A 20,376-nucleotide genomic window follows, 5' to 3' on the forward strand; every position below is an offset into this window, starting at 1 on the left:
GTGTGTGCTGTTTCAGTCTGTCTTATGACACAATACTGCCACCCAATGATGAATAGTCACACTGTAAAGCTGCATTCAACAAGTACAATAATATTCAACCGTCTCGCCATTATTCAGTTTAATTATAGAATAGAATGCCTTTATTTGTCACATATACACTGATCAGCCATAACATTAAAACCACCTTCTTGTTTCTACACTCACTGTCCATTTTATCAGCTCCACTTACCATATAGGAGCAGTTTGTAGTTCTACAATTACTGACTGTAGTCCATCTATTTCTCTACGTACTTTTTTAACCTGCTTTCACCCTGTTCCTCAACGGTCAGGACCACCACAGAGCAGGTATTATTTAGGTGGTGGATCATTCTCAGCACTGCAGTGACACTGACATGGTGGTGGTGTGTTAGTGTGTGTTGTGCTGGTATAAGTGGATCAGACACAGCAGTGCTGCTGGAGTTACAGTGCCACTCACTGTCCACTGTATTAGACACTCCTACCTAGTTGGTACACCTTTTAGATGTAAAGTCAGAGACGATCGATCATCTATTGATGATGTTTGAGTTGGTCATCTTCTATCTAGACCTTCATCAGTGGTCACAGGATGATGCCCACAGGGCGCTGTTGGCTGGATATATTTTTGGTTGGTGGACTATTTTTAGTCCAGCAGTGACAGTGAGGTGTTTAACAACTCCAGCAGCGCTGCTGTGTCTGATCCACTCATACCAGCACAACACACACTAACACGCCACCACCATGTCAGTGTCACTGCAGTGCTGAGAATGATCCACCACCTAAATAATACCTGCTCTGTAGTGGTCCTGGGAGAGTCCTGAGCATTGAAGAACAGCATGAAAGGGGGCTAACAAAGCATGCAGAGAAACAGATGGACTACAGTTAGTAATTGTAGAACTACAAAGTGCTTCTATATGGTAAGTGGAGCTGATAAAATGGACAGTGAGTGTAGAAACAAGGAGGTGGTTTTAATGCTACTGCTGATCGGTGTACATATACAGGTGTACAGTACAACAAAATTCTTTCTTAGCGTATCCCAGCTTGTTTGGAAGCTGGGGTCAGAGCTGGGGTCAGCCATTGTACGGCGCCTCTGGAGAAGAGAGGGTTAAGGGCCATACTCAAGGGCCCAACAGTGGGCAGGGGAAATGTAAGACTGAAAAGCTTGTGGAATGATTCACAACTTTCAACAATTCAGCAGGTGAATAGGTAAATAGGTAAATGGTCATGCTGTTATGATTGCATGTTAATGAAGCATTATCAAAAGGCTCAGTTGTTTACAAGCAAGGATGGGTTAATAATTAGCCACGTTGTAAAAATCTGTGTGAGATATTAGACCAACAGTTAAAGAATATTTCTCAATGCACAACTGCTAAGTATTAATGATTACTACAACAGTGTATAACATTATAAAAAAAGAATCTTGAACATTTCTGTGCATTAATAGCAAGAGCAAAAACAAATATTAAAGAGTAGAGGACCACCCTAATATTTATCTAAGCAAAAAAAAGTGTACACCATGGTATTGGGTGTGTTAGTGCAACTGGCCTGGGTACACAGCACATCTGGGGCGGCACGGATGCTAAGTGGGTAGCACTGTCGCCTCACAGCAAGAAGGTCCTGGGTTCGATCCCCAGGTGGGGCGGTCCGGGTCCTTTCTGTGTGGAGTTTGCATGTTCTCCCCGTGTTTGCGTGGGTTTCCTCCGGGTGCTCCGGTTTCCTCCAGCAGTCCACAGACATGCAAGTGAGATGAATTGGGGAAACTTAATTGTCCAGGACTGTGTTCAATATAACCTTGTGAACTGATAAATCTTGTGTAATGAGTAACTACCGTTCCTGTCATGAATGTAACCAAAGTGTAAAACATGACGTTAAAATCCTAATAAACAAACAAACAAACAAAGCACATCTGTAAAGGCACTATTAATACTAAGGGGTGTGTATTATTTTAGGTGCAACATATGCTGCCATATACAATGTTTGTTTTAGGGATGTCCTTGCTTAAATTGATTGCAATACCAAGCCACATTCTACACAGCTTACAATAACGTGGTTCAGGTGTTAGACCTTACAGAAACAATAGATGACAAAACAGACTTGACTGACTCAAGCAGGAATTGGGGAGAAAAGTTACACTTTCACAACAATTAGTGTCCTTAATTCCCAAATGATTACAGAACACTGAAAGCAAAGGATCTGTAACAGTAATAAACTGTCCCAAGTTTTTCTGAAACAAACTATTAATTAACACTGTCACTACTGATTGACACTGGGCTTCTGAGTAATGCTGTTAACCCTTACTGGATTACAGTGTATTTAGTCACAAGTGTAAAATCACTGAGAATAAAAGCGTCTGCTAAGATTGACCTAAAGCACGCTTTGATTTTTGGGCTATTAATAAAATAATGCATGTATTAACAGTTTTATAATTAAATATGTAAAGGACGATAAGTAAATTAGATTTTTTTATTTACAAATTGATATGATCAACGATTAAACATAATATGGAACGTTGACATGTTTTAAATTCATTTTTAATGGTAAAAATACATTGTGTTTCTCACAAAGGGATCTCAAGGTCTAAGTATGTATCAATATATCTCTCCAATACAACTCTCCAATTTTATAGTCCCATGTGACTACAAAATGCATTTATAATAACTAAAATTTTCAATAAGCAACATACCTTTAATTAAAAACAATAAAAAGCAATAAAAAATACAAACGCTGCATAAATACTGATTTATCTTTAGGTCTTTTTTGCTTTATTTGTGTTATTTAACTATACATCCTTCAAACCCATTTATTCCAACTGTATCATTATCTGTATTGCATGTTCATGTATGAAATGTAAACGTAATTAATACTAATAACATTTAACAGGCAGAACTAAACAGCAACAGAATAAATATTTTGTTTTCTTAATACTTCAATGATTTTCTCTTTAAAATGTCTTTATTGGAATTAAATTAAAAAATAGCTTACTAACAAAATCATGCCAAAGTTCATCATGTGTTATTGATGAAAGCTTATCAACAGGAAAAAGCGTGTGATTAGGGCACTTAACAGAAAGTCACAAGCCTGATTAATCAGATTCTGATTACAGACTGCTGATACTATTTGCTTAGACTGTGATAAAAGAAAAAGCTTATTTAACTTTTAGACTAGCTAGTCTGCTAAAGCCAGGCATGGCATTATAATGGAAATATGCATCTAGAGATCCATATAAAAGATTTAGTTTTAAAGGCACGTAGAAATGTAAAGTCAAACAATTTAAAAAGTCAGTCTAATGCACTATACAAGTTAGCCAAAACGAGATGCATTTTAAACTACACACATAAGCACACTAATAATAGTAATAATTAGGACAGCAATGATACCAATACATCCCCCCACCCCCAAAATGTTTAGGCTTCTTGTAAAGTTGCACTGGAAAGTTGCTTACTGTATGGAATTACTGCAGACCCCATTAAATGACTTTAGGTAACTTTATCATGTTAGATTACCCAGTTAGTGAAATTAAGGTCTTCATTGTAAGTGAACTGACCGACTTTAAGCTGTATGATTTGGAGGTGCTACCATAATGTAACTTGATTAATATCTAGGCTTGATCAATTGGTCAATGTGAAGACTTCAGTCAAAATAGTGAACATATGTGTTTTGTTAAAGCTGTTGTGTTATACTGCATTTAATTAAAAAGAAATGTTATTGATTCCTTATTTTAGCATTTAAGTGTTGAAGAAATAACACTAAATGACATTAGGAGAAATATTAAACTAAAGTAAAAGAAACACTTAATTGAAGTAAAACATTTTGAATATGGAAAAGAATGTTTAGGTGACACAAATTATTTAAAAAAAGGGAAGTGCAAGCTGAGTAGCTTATATGGCTCAGCATACAAATGTGTGGACCTTAGTGGTTGCAAATTTCTAAAAATGATCACACATCATAATGAACCCCTCTGTAATCAGGATCATTTTAGGAATTCCAAACTTAAAAACCCTGTTACAGATCAAATCTACTTACAGCATTTACAGCGTAAATGGCAAAAATGTGTATGACTAGTAATTGCTCTGACATGCAGGTGGGTAACAAATTAAGAGATCTTACATTTCAAAAGTGCTATACACTGAACATCTGGATTAATGCATCAGCAACATGTAAAGACATTCTTCACAGTTTTGGCAGGAACTTTACCTTTACAAAGCTTGCAATTATAAAACATGAAGAGGGGCTGTTCCACTTTACTGTTGATAGCAAGAGCCTTACATTTTCTGTCCAATCATGTTCTTGCCATTGGTCTCTGGACCTCTGACACCAATGTGGTAGCTGCACTCAGGGGCCCAGAGTAGGCTGTGCTGAAACTCTGCAGACCAACCACCAAACACTTCCAGCTGTAGCGCAGAGCTTTTCCAAAGTTCTAAAAAAAGAAGTAATAACAACAGAATACAAAAGTCAATACTGAGTAGATTAATTCCTAATAAAGGTTTTCTAAAATTTCTTAGCCAGTAAGTAAAGTAGTTTAGCTTAGTGAACATGTTTGGCATTAGTTAACCATAAAGTATTTGCAACCATTACTACATTATAGGGATGTCCCGATCCGATCTCAAAGATCGGAATCGGGACCGATCAAGACATTTTTAACTGATCGGAAATCGGCTTTACTAATTACTCATAACCCGATCTTTTGTTTTACGTCAGCATGTCCGCTGTGTGGAAATACTTTAAATTGGAAAGTGAAACGAGTCCAACAGCGGTGTAATGTCTGCAATGCGAGCGTTTCACCAGGCGGTAGGAGCAGAGCTGCGTTCATTACTGTAGAATTGTACTGTTTATATGGTGTGTGAGTCGAGGATCACTCCGGTTTACAAAACAATAACTTTTAATCCGAGTATGAAAACTTCAGGACCATAACATACAGCTTTTACAAGTTTACGTGTTACAAGACTGAACGACATCTCAGTATCAAGCACTCTGATTGGCTTAGTTATGTAACCGAGCGTCGTAGTGATGCACTCGCTTAATAAAGAAATAAAATACACGGTATATTCACAAATTGTCGGGAGCAAAACACTTTATTAACTTCTTCTGTTACTGTACTGAATCGCGGACAGCTAGAGCCGAGCACGCTATCCCATGCACTATGGAAGCCCCAAAGGGTCAAAACACACTCACTCCATCAAACCAGTCACAATACAAGCACTTTAGGAACTGGCTTTCCTTCATAACAAAAGAGTGACTTTTCATTTTATTTTGGTATTCAGGTTTTACTGTAATGCTGTTAAGTAACTTATTTGTTTTTTATATTCAAGTTAAGCTGCTACACCACTTGTGAGTGGAGATTTTTGTTCATTTTTAGTGTACCACTGCATTAAACAGAATTATGTTCTTTGAATATAAAGTTCAAAGTGAAACTGTAATTATCTCACTTCATTTTTACTACAATGCTGCACTAGGTTTGTTTACTTTTATTTTGTAAAAGAACATTAAGCAATAGCTTGGATGCAGGCAATTTTTTTCCTACAGCACTGCAGAGCTATTCAGTTGTTAAACATATACATTGGATTAATTTGAATAACTAATGTACTTGAAGTGTGCACTGTGTGAACAGTATTATCTAGTTCTTATGTAGACAATATCTAGAAAATACAAGTATCGGTTTGAGAATCGGTATCGGATCGGGATCAAAATTAAAGATCGGGATCGGGAACAAAAAAACGTGATTGGGACATCCCTACTACATTATATGCTGGATAATATTGTTTGGGTTTAATTGCGTTAAGAAAATAATAAAGAAAGCCTAGGTGCATTTGCTGATGAAACATTTCCTCATTCCATTCCACCTCTAATGTGACAACAGTGCTCAGCTACACGGGTAATAAAGACCTGGTCACTGTCTTTAGGGTGTTATGCATGTACTTTATGTGTACACAGGGCAGCTTCAGGCTCATTGCAACAGTTGGTAGAAATGAACAAAGTAATGTTTCATAGAAACATTGAGTTGATGTTTACATTGTTGTTTGATTTTGAGTTGATTTTGTCAGTGTAATAAGCCACCTGATACCAGTTGTTATAAGTCAGGTTTAATAAACAAAGCAGTGATGAAAAGTTTCTTCTTCTCCCAATACGATCAGTGAATTTAGTTGATTAAGGAATATCAAATATGCTTAGTTGCCTTCATTTTGTTTCTTTTGACACATTTAGACTGCCACAGACAGGGCTTCTGAGTAAGGATTTTCTGAGCAGAATGTCTCATTAATTATGGAAGATCACCATGGCCTTAAAGCGCAAAAGCATCCCTACATCTCACTACCGTCATGTTTGGTCATTGGTATGATGTTCTTACTGTTAAATGTTGTGTTAGTTTTACAAAATACATACCAGGACCAAAGTGTTAGAAAAGGTTTGACTTAAAAATACAAATTTTGCTTTGCGATACTTGCATACCATTTATCCCAGTGTAAACGCTAAAACAATTTACGTTGGCCTTCAAAACAACAGCAGTAAAGTTTTGGTAGGCTGACCACTTGTCCAAGTTCTCTCTTTTTAAAGACAAAGGCTCTTACTGTGGTTTGCTAGAGGCCCAGAGTCTTATAAATGTCATTTTAACCCTTTCCAAAAATAAATCATTGCAAAGTGGGCTTGTTAAGACTCTTAGTCTGCTTTACATTGCTAGAAGGGTTGATGTTTAGTTTAAACATGGCCGATGGTAAGTAAGTCTGTGTTCTTTAAGTCTAATTACACAAATTTATAAAATACATGTTTTTGGTTTTTGGTGTGACACAGGGCTACATAGTGTCTCATAAAAAAAAACTTTGCATTTTGTTTTCTCAGATTTTCTTTGTTATTGAATTTATCAATAAATCAATGAAATATGCAAATAAAAAAACACAAAAAAGGTCAATAAAAAATAGTCTTTTTTTTATGCCCCTGTACTTTACAATTACTGAAGGCAGACAACTGGGCAGTGATAGCTCAGTGGTTAAGGTACTGGACTAGTACACAGAAGGTTGCCGGTTCAAGCCCCGCCACCACCAAGTTGCCACTGTTGGGTCCCTGAGCAAGGCCCTTAACCCTCAATTGCTCATCGTGTTGAGCTCATTGTGTAAGTCGCTTTGGATAAAAGTGTCTGCTAAATGCTGAAAATGTAAATGTAAATGTAAAACTTCTGTTCTGTGGTAAAAACTATGCCAGTAAAGAATGACTGGCACACTCAGACCATCATACTCACAACTAGGGGGTATTTAGAGATCTGTCAATCCACTCTCTGCATGTTTTTTGTAAGTAAGGAAAAGACCTGACTACCCAGAAAAAGCCAGAGGTGAGTTTTAAACCCAGGTCTTCATGACTCTAGTGCAAAATGTAGCTATCATATTTAGTCACAGTGGCCCTTGACACTGCTAGGATACCAAATATTAAAAGATCACCACTCGTTTGTCTCTCACATTAGAACTCATGTGCTATCCATTCCTTCCTTCTAATTCTAGAGATAGGCATAGCAGTGAAAATGCTGTCAAAAATCATTCATTAAGAATTTTAGATAGATACATTTAAATAAAAGCATTAAATATCCTTCACACAATTATAACTGTTTAGCAAAATGGCTCGACGCTCTCCGATACGGTTACTTTGATCGTATTTATATTTATTAGGGCTGTCACGCGATTAAAATTTTTAATCGAGATTAAAGAACAAAATTAATCGTGATTAAAGAACAAAATTAATCACGATTAATCTCAATTAATCGCAAACTAATAATTAAGCAAAATTTTAACAGTTATGCACATTTTTATTGCAAGAACATGTTTACCAATACAAACATTCATAAATATATGATACAATTATTAATTCTAAATTCTTTTTAGAAAGCACATTATCTGACAAAACTGAGGATCTTTTCCTGTTCATAATCCTGACACTGAACACAGGTGCACCAACCATACCCTCAACCCCCCCCCCCCCCTTCCCGTTACGCCCCTGTGCTTCTCGTATAATATCATGTAGGCCCACATCGTTAACTGTGTTAAAGTGTTTATACCAGTGGTGTCCAAACTTTTTTCGAGGAGGGCCAGATTTGATAATGTGAAAGTGCCTGAGGGCCAGCAGTCCCTGATGACATTATTTTAAACAATAAAATATGCATGGCTACCTTTGGAGTATTTCCTGGCATACAGAACCATAAGACTAAAGAAAAAAAAAAGAAATTCATATTAAACAATACTTGGCATTTTGCTTAGGTTTTCTGGCTAACTCAGAAATCATGCTTTTCAAAATATTTTGATCTAATATTAGGCATCAATAAAGCATCAAAACACAGATATGATTATTTCATAGATCTATTAAGAGATCAAGTTAGCAGACATTATCTATAAGTTATTGACTGTAGCTATAAAAAATAGTTAATTAATACAGTCCATGTAAACGCTTAGTCCATATAAATATCAGATACAAATGTGTTTTTGAAAAACTACAAACATCACAAATATAAATCATGTTTATAACCATGTGATTGAATAAACTGAATGAACTGTAGAGATGAAACATCACAGAGAGGGAGGAAGCGGAGCTATGCGGTTTTGATGGACAGGTCTAGCAGCCAATGGAAATACTCGTTACAGAGATTGCATGATTTCATTCATCTTTTCATCAACATGTAAAAAAAGTGAAAACCGCTACAAGTAGTTTTTCATCGGACAGCGACGATAATTGATTACTTTTTCTGTTTGAACAATTTAAGACAAAAGATGCGGGCCGTATAAAACCATATCGCGGACCTGCCTGCTTTATACAGTATATTATGATCCATTTAACAGCAGTCTTTATATTTAAGATTCGTATACATACATGTGTGTGTTGTGTATTTGTGTATATATACAGTGTATCACAAAAGTGAGTACACCCCTCACATTTCTGCAAATATTTTATTATATCTTTTCATGGGACAACACTATAGAAATAAAACTTGGATATAACTTAGAGTAGTCAGTGTACAACTTGTATAGCAGTGTAGATTTACTGTCTTCTGAAAATAACTCAACACACAGCCATTAATGTCTAAATGGCTGGCAACATAAGTGAGTACACCCCACAGTGAACATGTCCAAATTATGCCCAAAGTGTCAATATTTTGTGTGACCACCATTATTATCCAGCACTGCCTTAACCCTCCTGGGCATGGAATTCACCAGAGCTGCACAGGTTGCTACTGGAATCCTCTTCCACTCCTCCATGATGACATCACGGAGCTGGTGGATGTTAGACACCTTGAACTCCTCCACCTTCCACTTGAGGATGCGCCACAGGTGCTCAATTGGGTTTAGTCCATCACCTTTACCTTCAGCTTCCTCAGCAAGGCAGTTGTCATCTTGGAGGTTGTGTTTGGGGTCGTTATCCTGTTGGAAAACTGCCATGAGGCCCAGTTTTCGAAGGGAGGGGATCATGCTCTGTTTCAGAATGTCACAGTACATGTTGGAATTCATGTTTCCCTCAATGAACTGCAGCTCCCCAGTGCCAGCAACACTCATGCAGCCCAAGACCATGATGCTACCACCACCATGCTTGACTGTAGGCAAGATACAGTTGTCTTGGTACTTCTCACCAGGGCGCCGCCACACATGCTGGACACCATCTGAGCCAAACAAGTTTATCTTGGTCTCGTCAGACCACAGGGCATTCCAGTAATCCATGTTCTTGGACTGCTTGTCTTCAGCAAACTGTTTGCGGGCTTTCTTGTGCGTCAGCTTCCTTCTGGGATGACGACCATGCAGACCGAGTTGATGCAGTGTGCGGCGTATGGTCTGAGCACTGACAGGCTGACCTCCCACGTCTTCAACCTCTGCAGCAATGCTGGCAGCACTCATGTGTCTATTTTTTAAAGCCAACCTCTGGATATGACGCCGAACACGTGGACTCAACTTCTTTGGTCGACCCTGGCGAAGCCTGTTCCGAGTGGAACCTGTCCTGGAAAACCGCTGTATGACCTTGGCCACCATGCTGTAGCTCAGTTTCAGGGTGTTAGCAATCTTCTTATAGCCCAGGCCATCTTTGTGGAGAGCAACAATTCTATTTCTCACATCCTCAGAGAGTTCTTTGCCATGAGGTGCCATGTTGAATATCCAGTGGCCAGTATGAGAGAATTGTACCCAAAACACCAAATTTAACAGCCCTGCTCCCCATTTACACCTGGGACCTTGACACATGACACCAGGGAGGGACAACGACACATTTGGGCACAATTTGGACATGTTCACTGTGGGGTGTACTCACTTATGTTGCCAGCCATTTAGACATTAATGGCTGTGTGTTGAGTTATTTTCAGAAGACAGTAAATCTACACTGCTATACATCACAAAAGTGAGTACGCCCCTCACATTTCTGCAAATATTTCATTATATATTTTCATGGGACAACACTATAGACATGAAACTTGGATATAACTTAGAGTAGTCAGTGTACAGCTTGTATAGCAGTGTAGATTTACTGTCTTCTGAAAATAACTCAACACACAGCCATTAATGTCTAAATGGCTGGCAACATAAGTGAGTACACCCCACAGTGAACATGTCCAAATTGTGCCCAAAGTGTCAATATTTTGTGTGACCACCATTATTATTCAGCACTGCCTTAACCCTCCTGGGCATGGAATTCACCAGAGCTGCACAGGTTGCTACTGGAATCCTCTTCCACTCCTCCATGATGACATCACGGAGCTGGTGGATGTTAGACACCTTGAACTCCTCCACCTTCCACTTGAGGATGCGCCACAGGTGCTCAATTGGGTTTAGTCCATCACCTTTACCTTCAGCTTCCTCAGCAAGGCAGTTGTCATCTTGGAGGTTGTGTTTGGGGTCGTTATCCTGTTGGAAAACTGCCATGAGGCCCAGTTTTCGAAGGGAGGGGATCATGCTCTGTTTCAGAATGTCACAGCACATGTTGGAATTCATGTTTCCCTCAATGAACTGCAGCTCCCCAGTGCCAGCAACACTCATGCAGCCCAAGACCATGATGCTACCACCACCATGCTTGACTGTAGGCAAGATACAGTTGTCTTGGTACTTCTCACCAGGGCGCCGCCACACATGCTGGACACCATCTGAGCCAAACAAGTTTATCTTGGTCTCGTCAGACCACAGGGCATTCCAGTAATCCATGTTCTTGGACTGCTTGTCTTCAGCAAACTGTTTGCGAGCTTTCTTGTGCGTCAGCTTCCTTCTGGGATGACGATCATGCAGACCGAGTTGATGCAGTGTGCGGCGTATGGTCTGAGCACTGACAGGCTGACCTCCCACATCTTCAACCTCTGCAGCAATGCTGGCAGCACTCATGTGTCTATTTTTTAAAGCCAACCTCTGGATATGACGCCGAACACGTGGACTCGACTTCTTTGGTCGACCCTGGCGAAGCCTGTTCCGAGTGGAACCTGTCCTGGAAAACCGCTGTATGACCTTGGCCACCATGCTGTAGCTCAGTTTCAGGGTGTTAGCAATCTTCTTATAGCCCAGGCCATCTTTGTGGAGAGCAACAATTCTATTTCTCACATCCTCAGAGAGTTCTTTGCCATGAGGTGCCATGTTGAATATCCAGTGGCCAGTATGAGAGAATTGTACCCAAAACACCAAATGTAACAGCCCTGCTCCCCATTTACACCTGGGACCTTGACACATGACACCAGGGAGGGACAACGACACATTTGGGCACAATTTGGACATGTTCACTGTGGGGTGTACTCACTTATGTTGCCAGCTATTTAGACATTAATGGCTGTGTGTTGAGTTATTTTCAGAAGACAGTAAATCTACACTGCTATACAAGTTGTACACTGACTACTCTAAGTTATATCCAAGTTTCATGTCTATAGTGTTGTCCCATGAAAAGATATAATGAAATATTTGCAGAAATGTGAGGGGTGTACTCACTTTTGTGATACACTGTATATACTTTTTTTTTTTTGCTTCTATTCTTACTTATTGTATGTGTAAGCACCATTGGATTGCTACTCAATTTCGTTGTACACTGTGCAATGACAATAAAGGCATCTTATCTTATCTTATTATAACAAATAAGGAGATGTTGGCACTGCATAATGCATGGCTCAGCATACAAATGTGTGGACCTCAGTGGCTGCACATATCTAGAAATTTACAATTACTGAAGCCAGACAACCAGACAACTAAGCCAGACTGTGGCAAAAACTAACCACTAATGAGGGAGTAAAGAATGACTAGCTCACTCAGATCATGAAAATACCCAGTGTTAGCAGTGAATCATCATACTAACAACTAGGGGGTATTTAGAGATCTGTCAATCCACTCTCTGCATGTTTTTTGTAAGTAAGGAAAAGACCTGACTACCCAGAAAAAGCCAGAGGTGAGGTTTAAACCCAGGCCTTTATGACTCTGTTGTTGTGCTGTGCGTGGCACTCACCGATGGTGCAAAGTACATTGATATAATTACTGTCTGTTTTGTGAACATGACTGGTTGTGGTAGCCTTAGTGTGCCATCCATAACCAATATTTCCTATTGCTATTGAATCTTTTGGAAGTAATTGTTGCTGGCTACTATATATTAAATATACAGCAGTGTTAATTTTTTATTGCCTTAAGTTCTATACAATTGTACAGGACACAGTTTGGCATGACTTGCACATTACATGAATTTCTATTGAAGTGAATTGCTATTGAATCTTTTGGAAGTAATTGTTGCTGGCCACTAACATATACTGAATATACAGCAAAATTCATTTCAATTTTTCCTGCCTTTAGTTCTATACAGGGCGGCACGGTGGCTAAGTGGGTAGCACTGTCGCCTCACAGCAAGAAGGTCCTGGGTTCGATCCCCAGGTGGGGCGGTCCGGGTCCTTTCTGTGTGGAGTTTGCATGTTCTCCCCGTGTCCACGTGGGTTTACTCCGGGTGCTCCGGTTTCCTCCCACAGTCCAAAGAAATGCAAGTGAGGTGAATTAGAGACACTAAAATCGTCCATGACTGTGTTTGATATAAACTTGTGAACTGATTAATCGTGTGTAATGAGTAACTACTGTTCCTGTCATGATTGTAACCAAAGTGTAAAACATGACGTTAAAATCCTAATAAACAAACAACAGTTCTATACAATTCTACAGGAGACAATTTGGCATGACTGTGTCAGACAAACTTTGCACAAAAATAGAGTTTCATTAAGCAACAGAACACGAGAGGGAGTGTGTTATCGCGAATAACATCACGGCTGTGATTTGCCGTAGATCATTACAGCCGTGATGTTATTGCCGATAACACACGACCTCAAGTGTTCTATTGCTTTTATACAACAGTTTTTACAAAATAAAGAAAGAAAATAAATCAAAGAAGCCCTGAATTTCATATTAAATATGCTTTAATATTGCTTTAATACCTTCCACCAAAAAGTAGTTCCACAACGAATGAGTTGCTGCTATGCAACTGTAAAAATTCCCTACCCTGCCTTAACACAGTAGGCAAAAAAAGGCATATAGTTTAACTAGTGCTGGACAATAATTTGATATCGATATATATCGCGATAGAAAATGTTTCAATAACGGTGATATGATTTTTAAACAAATTCGATCGATATGCATTACGTCAGTGCGTGATGACGTGCGCCACAGGCACAAAGCCAGTGCTCAGAGTTACTGCTCTGATTACACTCCGCTACAACAACACGGTGGATATTAGCGGCTAAATGAGTTCAACAGCTGTGAGTGAACGAGCATCCACAGTTTAAAAAGAAGTAGTAGAAATAGTTGATAAGAGAGAATAAACTAGACTCTTTTTTTCTGTATTCTTTAAGCACAACATCTGCTGCAGCAAATTCTGCAGCAACTCTTAAGCACTTTTTATATTCTTTATCCTGGTTGAGCACTTTTGTTCGAAAATGTTTACATACAAATAATAATCAGTCCATGTTGTGGATTAAAGTTAGTTAGACCAGAGGTGGAAAGTAACGAATTACATTTACTCGCGTTACTGTAATTGAGTGTACTTTTTTGTTTTTTGTGTACTTATACTTTTTAAAGTAGATTTCACAGCCTGTAATTTTACTTTTACTTAAGTATGTTTTGTATTAAGAATTGTAATTTGCTACATTTTAAATAAGATCCGTTACTGAGTAAAATAATAAACGCTAAAGAAATCGCGTCTGGGAAACTGCTGCAGTGAATTCTGCGACAGGGAGTCGGATCTTTTGTCTCTGTTCCTTTTAAAGAGCCGTATAGTATATACATAAAGCGCGTATCGATTCCTTTATTTCAGTTTAAAGGGCCGTTCAATAGATTCAAATAATTCTATGACACATCACTAGTGGTTATACAGTTTAAAAAAGTTTTATGGGACTAAAATGACACATTACACATCCCTAAATGTTTTAAATGTTGTATCAACATGTTTCTTCTATTATATTTGAATTAAAAACAACTATTGTGAGATTTATATCCACTTGTCCTGTTTGCATTACACAGAAGAGACACCCCCCCCCTCCCCCCCGCTGTTAATAAAGTAACTAAGTGAAGTTTACTCTGAGTACATTTTAAATGAGTTACCTTTTACTTGAGTAGATTTTTAGACTAGTAACTTTACTCGTACTTAAGTAAAAATTCATTAAAGTAATAGTACTTTTACTTGTACAATATTTTAGTACTCTTTCCACCTCTGGTTAAGACATATGTTAATATTATATTATATATTGTCAAAGCTTATGTTTATTTGAGAATGATGTCGTGTTTTTGTCTGTATACAAATGCTGAATAAAAGTAAAAGGTGAAAGCTAATTTATTTGTATTATTATTATTTCTAAAATATTATGTAGTTGTAAAGGGTGAGATTTCATAGACTTTGCAAATAAATTTTTCAGAGGTTCGCAGGTACAGCCTTTCAATGTTGGTGTTCCTGGCAGTTTTTCTGACATTTGTATTATTCATATCGATTTTGGAATTATATCGTATCGACCGAAATTAGGAGTTATATCGTGATATAAATTTTAGCCATATCGTCCAGCCCTTTAACACTACAAAGCAGACATCGCAAGTTGCAAAAACTCATTTCAGGGAGGTAAGAAGAACAAGAAGAAGGCAAGAACCTCCGAAGGATATGGATCATAACAGAACTTTTAGGAGCTGCTAACTGGGCTATTAAGCTAACTGTTCGCGTTACAACAGATTAATGTTCCCTAAATAGTGCACTAGATTGTGTATCAGATCACGGATTTATGTTCCCTACATAGTGCACTAGATAGTGAACTAGACAATTGGTTATGTTCCCTACACAGTGCACTAGATTGTATATCAGATAACGCATTCATGTTCACTACATAGTGCACTAGACAATATATTAGACAATTGATTTATGTTCCCTACACAGTGCGCTAGATTGTATATCAGATAACGGATTTAAAACGCGATCGGGAAAAAAGTCTGTGTCGCCCGTTTGTAAGTAAGTAAGTAAATTTGATTTATAAAGCACTCTTAAAACAACTTACGTTGACCAAAGTGCTGTACATCGAATAAGCATACATAACACAACATTATGTTAAAAAAGTAAGAACCAAATAAAAATACAGAGTAAGAGACAAAATAAAACAGATACAAATAGACTAAACAATTATAATTACCACGGCTCCTCACTGTTCAAATGCCAGCTTATAAAGGTATGTTTTTAGGAGTGATTTAAAAACAGCGGCCGAAGGTGCTTGTCGAATATTAGGATGTAGAGTGTTCCATAGCCTCGGAGCATAAACTGCAAATGCATGATCACCTTTTAGCTTCAAACGAGCCCTAGGAACAGTCAACAAGTTCTGAGTGGCTGATCTTAAAGATCGCTGTGCGGTTGCGGGAGAAAGCATACCACTGAGATAAGCTGGGGCTTGACCATTAAGCGCTTTAAAAACAAATAAAAGCACTTTAAACTGAATCCTGTGCTGAACAGGCAGCCAATGTAGTGAGGCAAGGACGGGTGTAATATGGTTTCTTTTCTTGGTATTAGTCAGTAACCTTGCTGCTGCATTCTGGACTACCTGCAAGCGCCGCAACAGAGACTGATTAATCCCAATATACAGTGAATTACAGTAGTCAATTCTTGCAGAAATGAATGCATGAATAACTTTTTCCAGGTCAGAATAGCAGAGAAAAGGCTTAATCTTCGCAATATTTCTGAGCTGGAAGAAGCTATTCCTTACCACAGAGTTGATTTGTTTATCAAATCGGAGGTCAGAGTCAAAGATAACACCAAGATTTCTCACAGATGTTTTGACACATGTAGACAAGTGACCAAGGTTATTGTAGACACTATTGATGTGATGAGGACCCCCAAAAACGATAACCTCTGACTTGCTTTCATTCAGCTGAAGAAAATTGTCAGCCATTCACCTCTTTATGTCCTCAAGACAACTGCTAAGAGATGTTAACGAGCCATTGTCATTCGGTCTAATGGGAAGATAAAGCTGTATGTCATCAGCATACAGGTGAAAGCTGACATTGTGCTTCCTAATTATTTGACCCAATGGCAGCATATAGAGAGAAAAAAGGAGGGGCCCTAGTATGGACCCTTGTGGAACACCACAAGAGACATCAGCAGAAGAAGAGAAATAGCTGCTAATATTCACTGAAAAGGTTCTATTCTTAAAATAAGATATGAACCAATTCAGGGCCTCTCCCTGTAACCCCACCCACTTTTCCAGGCGACCAACAAGTATGTCATGGTCAACAGTATCAAAAGCAGAACTAAGGTCCAATAAAATGAGGATGGCACAATTTCCCTCATCAATAGTAAGTAGCAAGTCATTTGTCACCTTCAGAAGAGCAGATTCAGTGCTGTGCATAGACTTAAAGCCAGATTGAAAAATCTCAAAAATACCATCTCTACTCAAAAATGGTAAAAGCTGAGAATATACAACCTTTTCCAGCAATTTAGCCAAGAATGGTAATTTAGAAATTTAAAAAAAAAAAGTTTGTGTGCATGAAGCTTGTCGTTACTGGCAATGCGTCAGCGGAGTAATACAGTTGTGGTTACGGTTAGAACGCTTCTCAACCAATCAGATTGTAAGGTCGGAACTAAGTCAAGTCAAGTCAAGTCAACTTTATTTATATAGCGCTTTTTACAATATACATTGTCTCAAAGCAACTTTACAAAATCCAGGACCAACAGATACAAAAACCCCTGTTGAGCAAGCCGAGGGCGACTGTGGCAAGGAAAAACTCCCTGAAAATTACAGGAAGAAACCTTGAGAGGAACCAGACTCAACAGGGCCCATCCTTCTTGGGTGGTCTGGAGGATACTTTAAATAAATACACGATTTACACAAATCATACAAACACAGAATTGAATGATCTAAAAGTCATACAGTGGTAATAAATAGATAAATAAACAATTAAATAATAATAGGGTTGTTATCCGCTCTAGTCTTCAATAAAGTCTGTAGTGATTTCTTGTCGTTGCAATTACTCCAGACCCTACAACTAACTGTTGTATAATAAAGCAATAAGCCACTCGAGACCGTGCGTTACTGCGATTCTATCATGGGGAAGGATGTTTCTAAAACGTCTTTCCCCGTAATAAAATCATAGCAGTAACGCACGGTCTCGAGTGGCTTATTGCTTTTATAAAACGGCGGTCAACATAAAATATAATAAAGTACAACAATGTTCAATTTACAAAAACACTTACAAAAAGCATTCTTCCGCGAAATCAGGTAGTCCGTTAACACTGTTGTTAGGCAACATGAGGACGAACATAACATTCGCAATAAACATTCCTCCACAAACACTATTACACTATTTCTTCAACGAAACACCCGTTTAATGATTAGGATTACTGTTTATATTAATCTGGACATTTCCATGTATAGTACATGACTTAAAATAGTGTTTAACCAAGTTTGTACTTTTTCTTTTCAGTGGCGTATTAATATGGAATGATGTGAGGTGGTCATAGGTGTGCATATATCGGGGATTTTACAACGACTTCAAACGCGGCTCAGCCAATCAGATTTTAGGACCGGAACTATCCGTTTTATAAAGCACTTTAAACCTTTGCACATGACAAAACCACATCACATGACATGTCTTAACGTAACCAAAGAATCTTATGACAAGAAAAAAGCCCTTAAAGACCATGTAAAACAACATAAATTCAGTGGTAATTATATAACACATTTATGTAACAAACTGTGACATAAATATGCATTTTATATCGAAGTTCCGTTTTAAATTACTATTCTGAAACGACTTTTTCCTGCCTGTCACTGACCGGTTTACTGTTAAGAGTGAACGAACAGTGTTCCGTACGCGTTGTCATTAGAAAAAAAAAAAGAATTTTCAGGTTCAAGTGTACTTAGGCGACCAATAATAACTTCATAATTAATTAAAAAAATGCACATACTTTCCTGAATTGTTTATATTTGTGTTGTTTCTCACAGCTTTCTTCGACAGTTTTATCCGCGGTTTGTTCCTCCTGCAGTGGCTCGTATTTTTCAGGCAGTACAGCGAAGTGCACTTGTTTGGCTGATTTCTCTCGGCGCCTGACAGGCTCATTAGTGCACTTCTGTTTAGGAGACCCCTTGTCACCGACCTCCTGCTTCCCGGTACTTGTTACCTCATGTTCTTCTACAGCACAGCTGATAATTCTGGATTTGTCCTCCTTTTTGTTTTTAGTCTTCCTTTTAGTTTTGGGAAGTTTGAACCGCGGCATGTTGGAACGCTGAGAAACCTGTGCTGTCACTTCACCTACGTACTGTGCTCCCTCTGAGCGCATGCGCATTACGAGCTAGACCAGTGAGCGCAAAGTCGTTTGACGACATTTAAAAATCATCATATACACTGACTGCTCAGCCATAACATTAAAACCACCTACACTCACTGTCCATTTTATCAGCTCCACTTACCATATGGAGGCACTTTGTAGTTCTACAATTACTGACTGTAGTCCATCTGTTTCTCTGCATACTTTTTTACCTGCTTTCTCCCTGTTCTTCAATGGTCAGGACAGGACAGGACCACCACAGAGCAGGTATTATTTAGGTGGTGGATCATTCTCAGCACTGCAGTGACACTGACATGGTGGTGGTGTGTTAGATCAGACGATGGAGTTTTTAAATACTGTGTCCACTCACTGTCCACTCTATTAGACACTCCTACCTAGTTGGTCCACCTTGTAGATGTAAAGTCAGAGACGATCGATCATCTATTGCTGCTGTTTGAGTTGGTCATCTTCTTGACTTTCATCAAAGGCGCTGTTGGCTGGATATTTTTGGTTGGTGGACTATTCTCAGTCCAGCAGTGACAGTGAGGTGTTTAAAAACTCCATCAGCACTGCTTTGTCTTATCCACTCTTATCCACTCACTACACACATAACACACACTAACACACCACCACCATGTCAGTGTCACTGCAGTGCTGAGAATGACCCACCACTTAAATAATACCTGCTCTGTAGTGGTCCTGTGGGGGTCCTGACCATTGAAGAACAGGGTGAAAGCAGGTAAAAAAGTATGTAGAGAAATAGATGGACAACAGTCAGTAATTGTAGAACTACAAAGTGCTTCTATATGGTAAGTGGAGTTGATCAAATGGACAGTGAGTGTAGAAACAAGGAGGTGGTTTTAATGTTATGGCTGATCGGTGTAGTATGACATATTTGTAAATGATTAAGTAAATGGTTAATAAAAATACTAATTCATTACCAAATCATGTTATTAATTAAGAAATCTTGTTTACACTGGTCACTTTATCCACTTTTTATTTATATCCTTTTTACAGTTTTTTGGCATGGATTTCATTTGTTTGTAAGGTTTTTTTTAGATTTTGACTTATGTTGAACTGATTAAATCACATAATTGCTGCACGGAAATTCAATACTATCAAATTTAAAATGTGCCCTAATAGATGTATATCTCATATCCGAGGAGGCCGCTGAAATGTTCTATACTCACTGCCGTGTTTGTTGATGTAGCGACGACCTGTGGATTGTGACATTATAAATCATTGTGGCATCATAAAATGATAAATTATGACCATAAAAAGAGGGACATGATCAACAATATTCAAATAGCTTTTAAACAATCCCAGGTTGGTATTAGGGGCCCATGTTACATGTATCACCAGCTGTCGAAACTGTTGACACGACTGGATGGGTCCTTTAATCAGTTTGTTCACACCAAATTTTGGCCCTTCCATCCTTACCACACAGAAAAAGTTTAGTTCATTAGTCCAAGCAACCTGTCGATTTTTCATGAGCCTGTGCTCACCTCATATTACTGCTCCTGGCTAAAAGGAATGTACCAGATGTGATATTCTGCTGGTAAAGCCCATTCAGCTTAATGTCCGATGTGTTGTGTGTATCAGAGTGCTTTTCTGCATAGCACA

General features: G+C 38.5%; 1 protein-coding gene across 1 annotated transcript; it reads right to left on the reverse strand.

Moving 5' to 3' along the window:
• Window positions 1-2,464: 2,464 nt before the first annotated feature.
• Window positions 2,465-18,742, reverse strand: c13h1orf115 (chromosome 13 C1orf115 homolog). Its single transcript, XM_063007530.1, has 2 exons — window positions 18,394-18,742; window positions 2,465-4,432 (listed from the first exon to the last, which is right to left on the reverse strand). Exons 1-2 carry the CDS (start codon window positions 18,700-18,702, stop codon window positions 4,295-4,297), a joined length of 447 nt encoding a protein of 148 aa, XP_062863600.1. The 5' UTR covers window positions 18,703-18,742; the 3' UTR covers window positions 2,465-4,294.
• Window positions 18,743-20,376: the final 1,634 nt, after the last annotated feature.

The sequence above is a fragment of the Trichomycterus rosablanca genome, chromosome 13 (assembly GCF_030014385.1).
Source record: "Trichomycterus rosablanca isolate fTriRos1 chromosome 13, fTriRos1.hap1, whole genome shotgun sequence".
NCBI classification, from domain to species: Eukaryota; Metazoa; Chordata; class Actinopteri; order Siluriformes; family Trichomycteridae; genus Trichomycterus; species Trichomycterus rosablanca.

Coding starts and splice junctions, on each gene's coding strand:
- c13h1orf115 (XM_063007530.1), bottom strand. CDS start 18,702: ATGCCGCGGTTCAAACTTCCCAAAACTAAAAGGAAGACTAAAAACAAA. Junction 4,433..18,393: donor AATATAAACAATTCAGGAAA/GTATGTGCATTT, acceptor TTCTTTTTTTAG/AACTTTGGAAAAGCTCTGCG.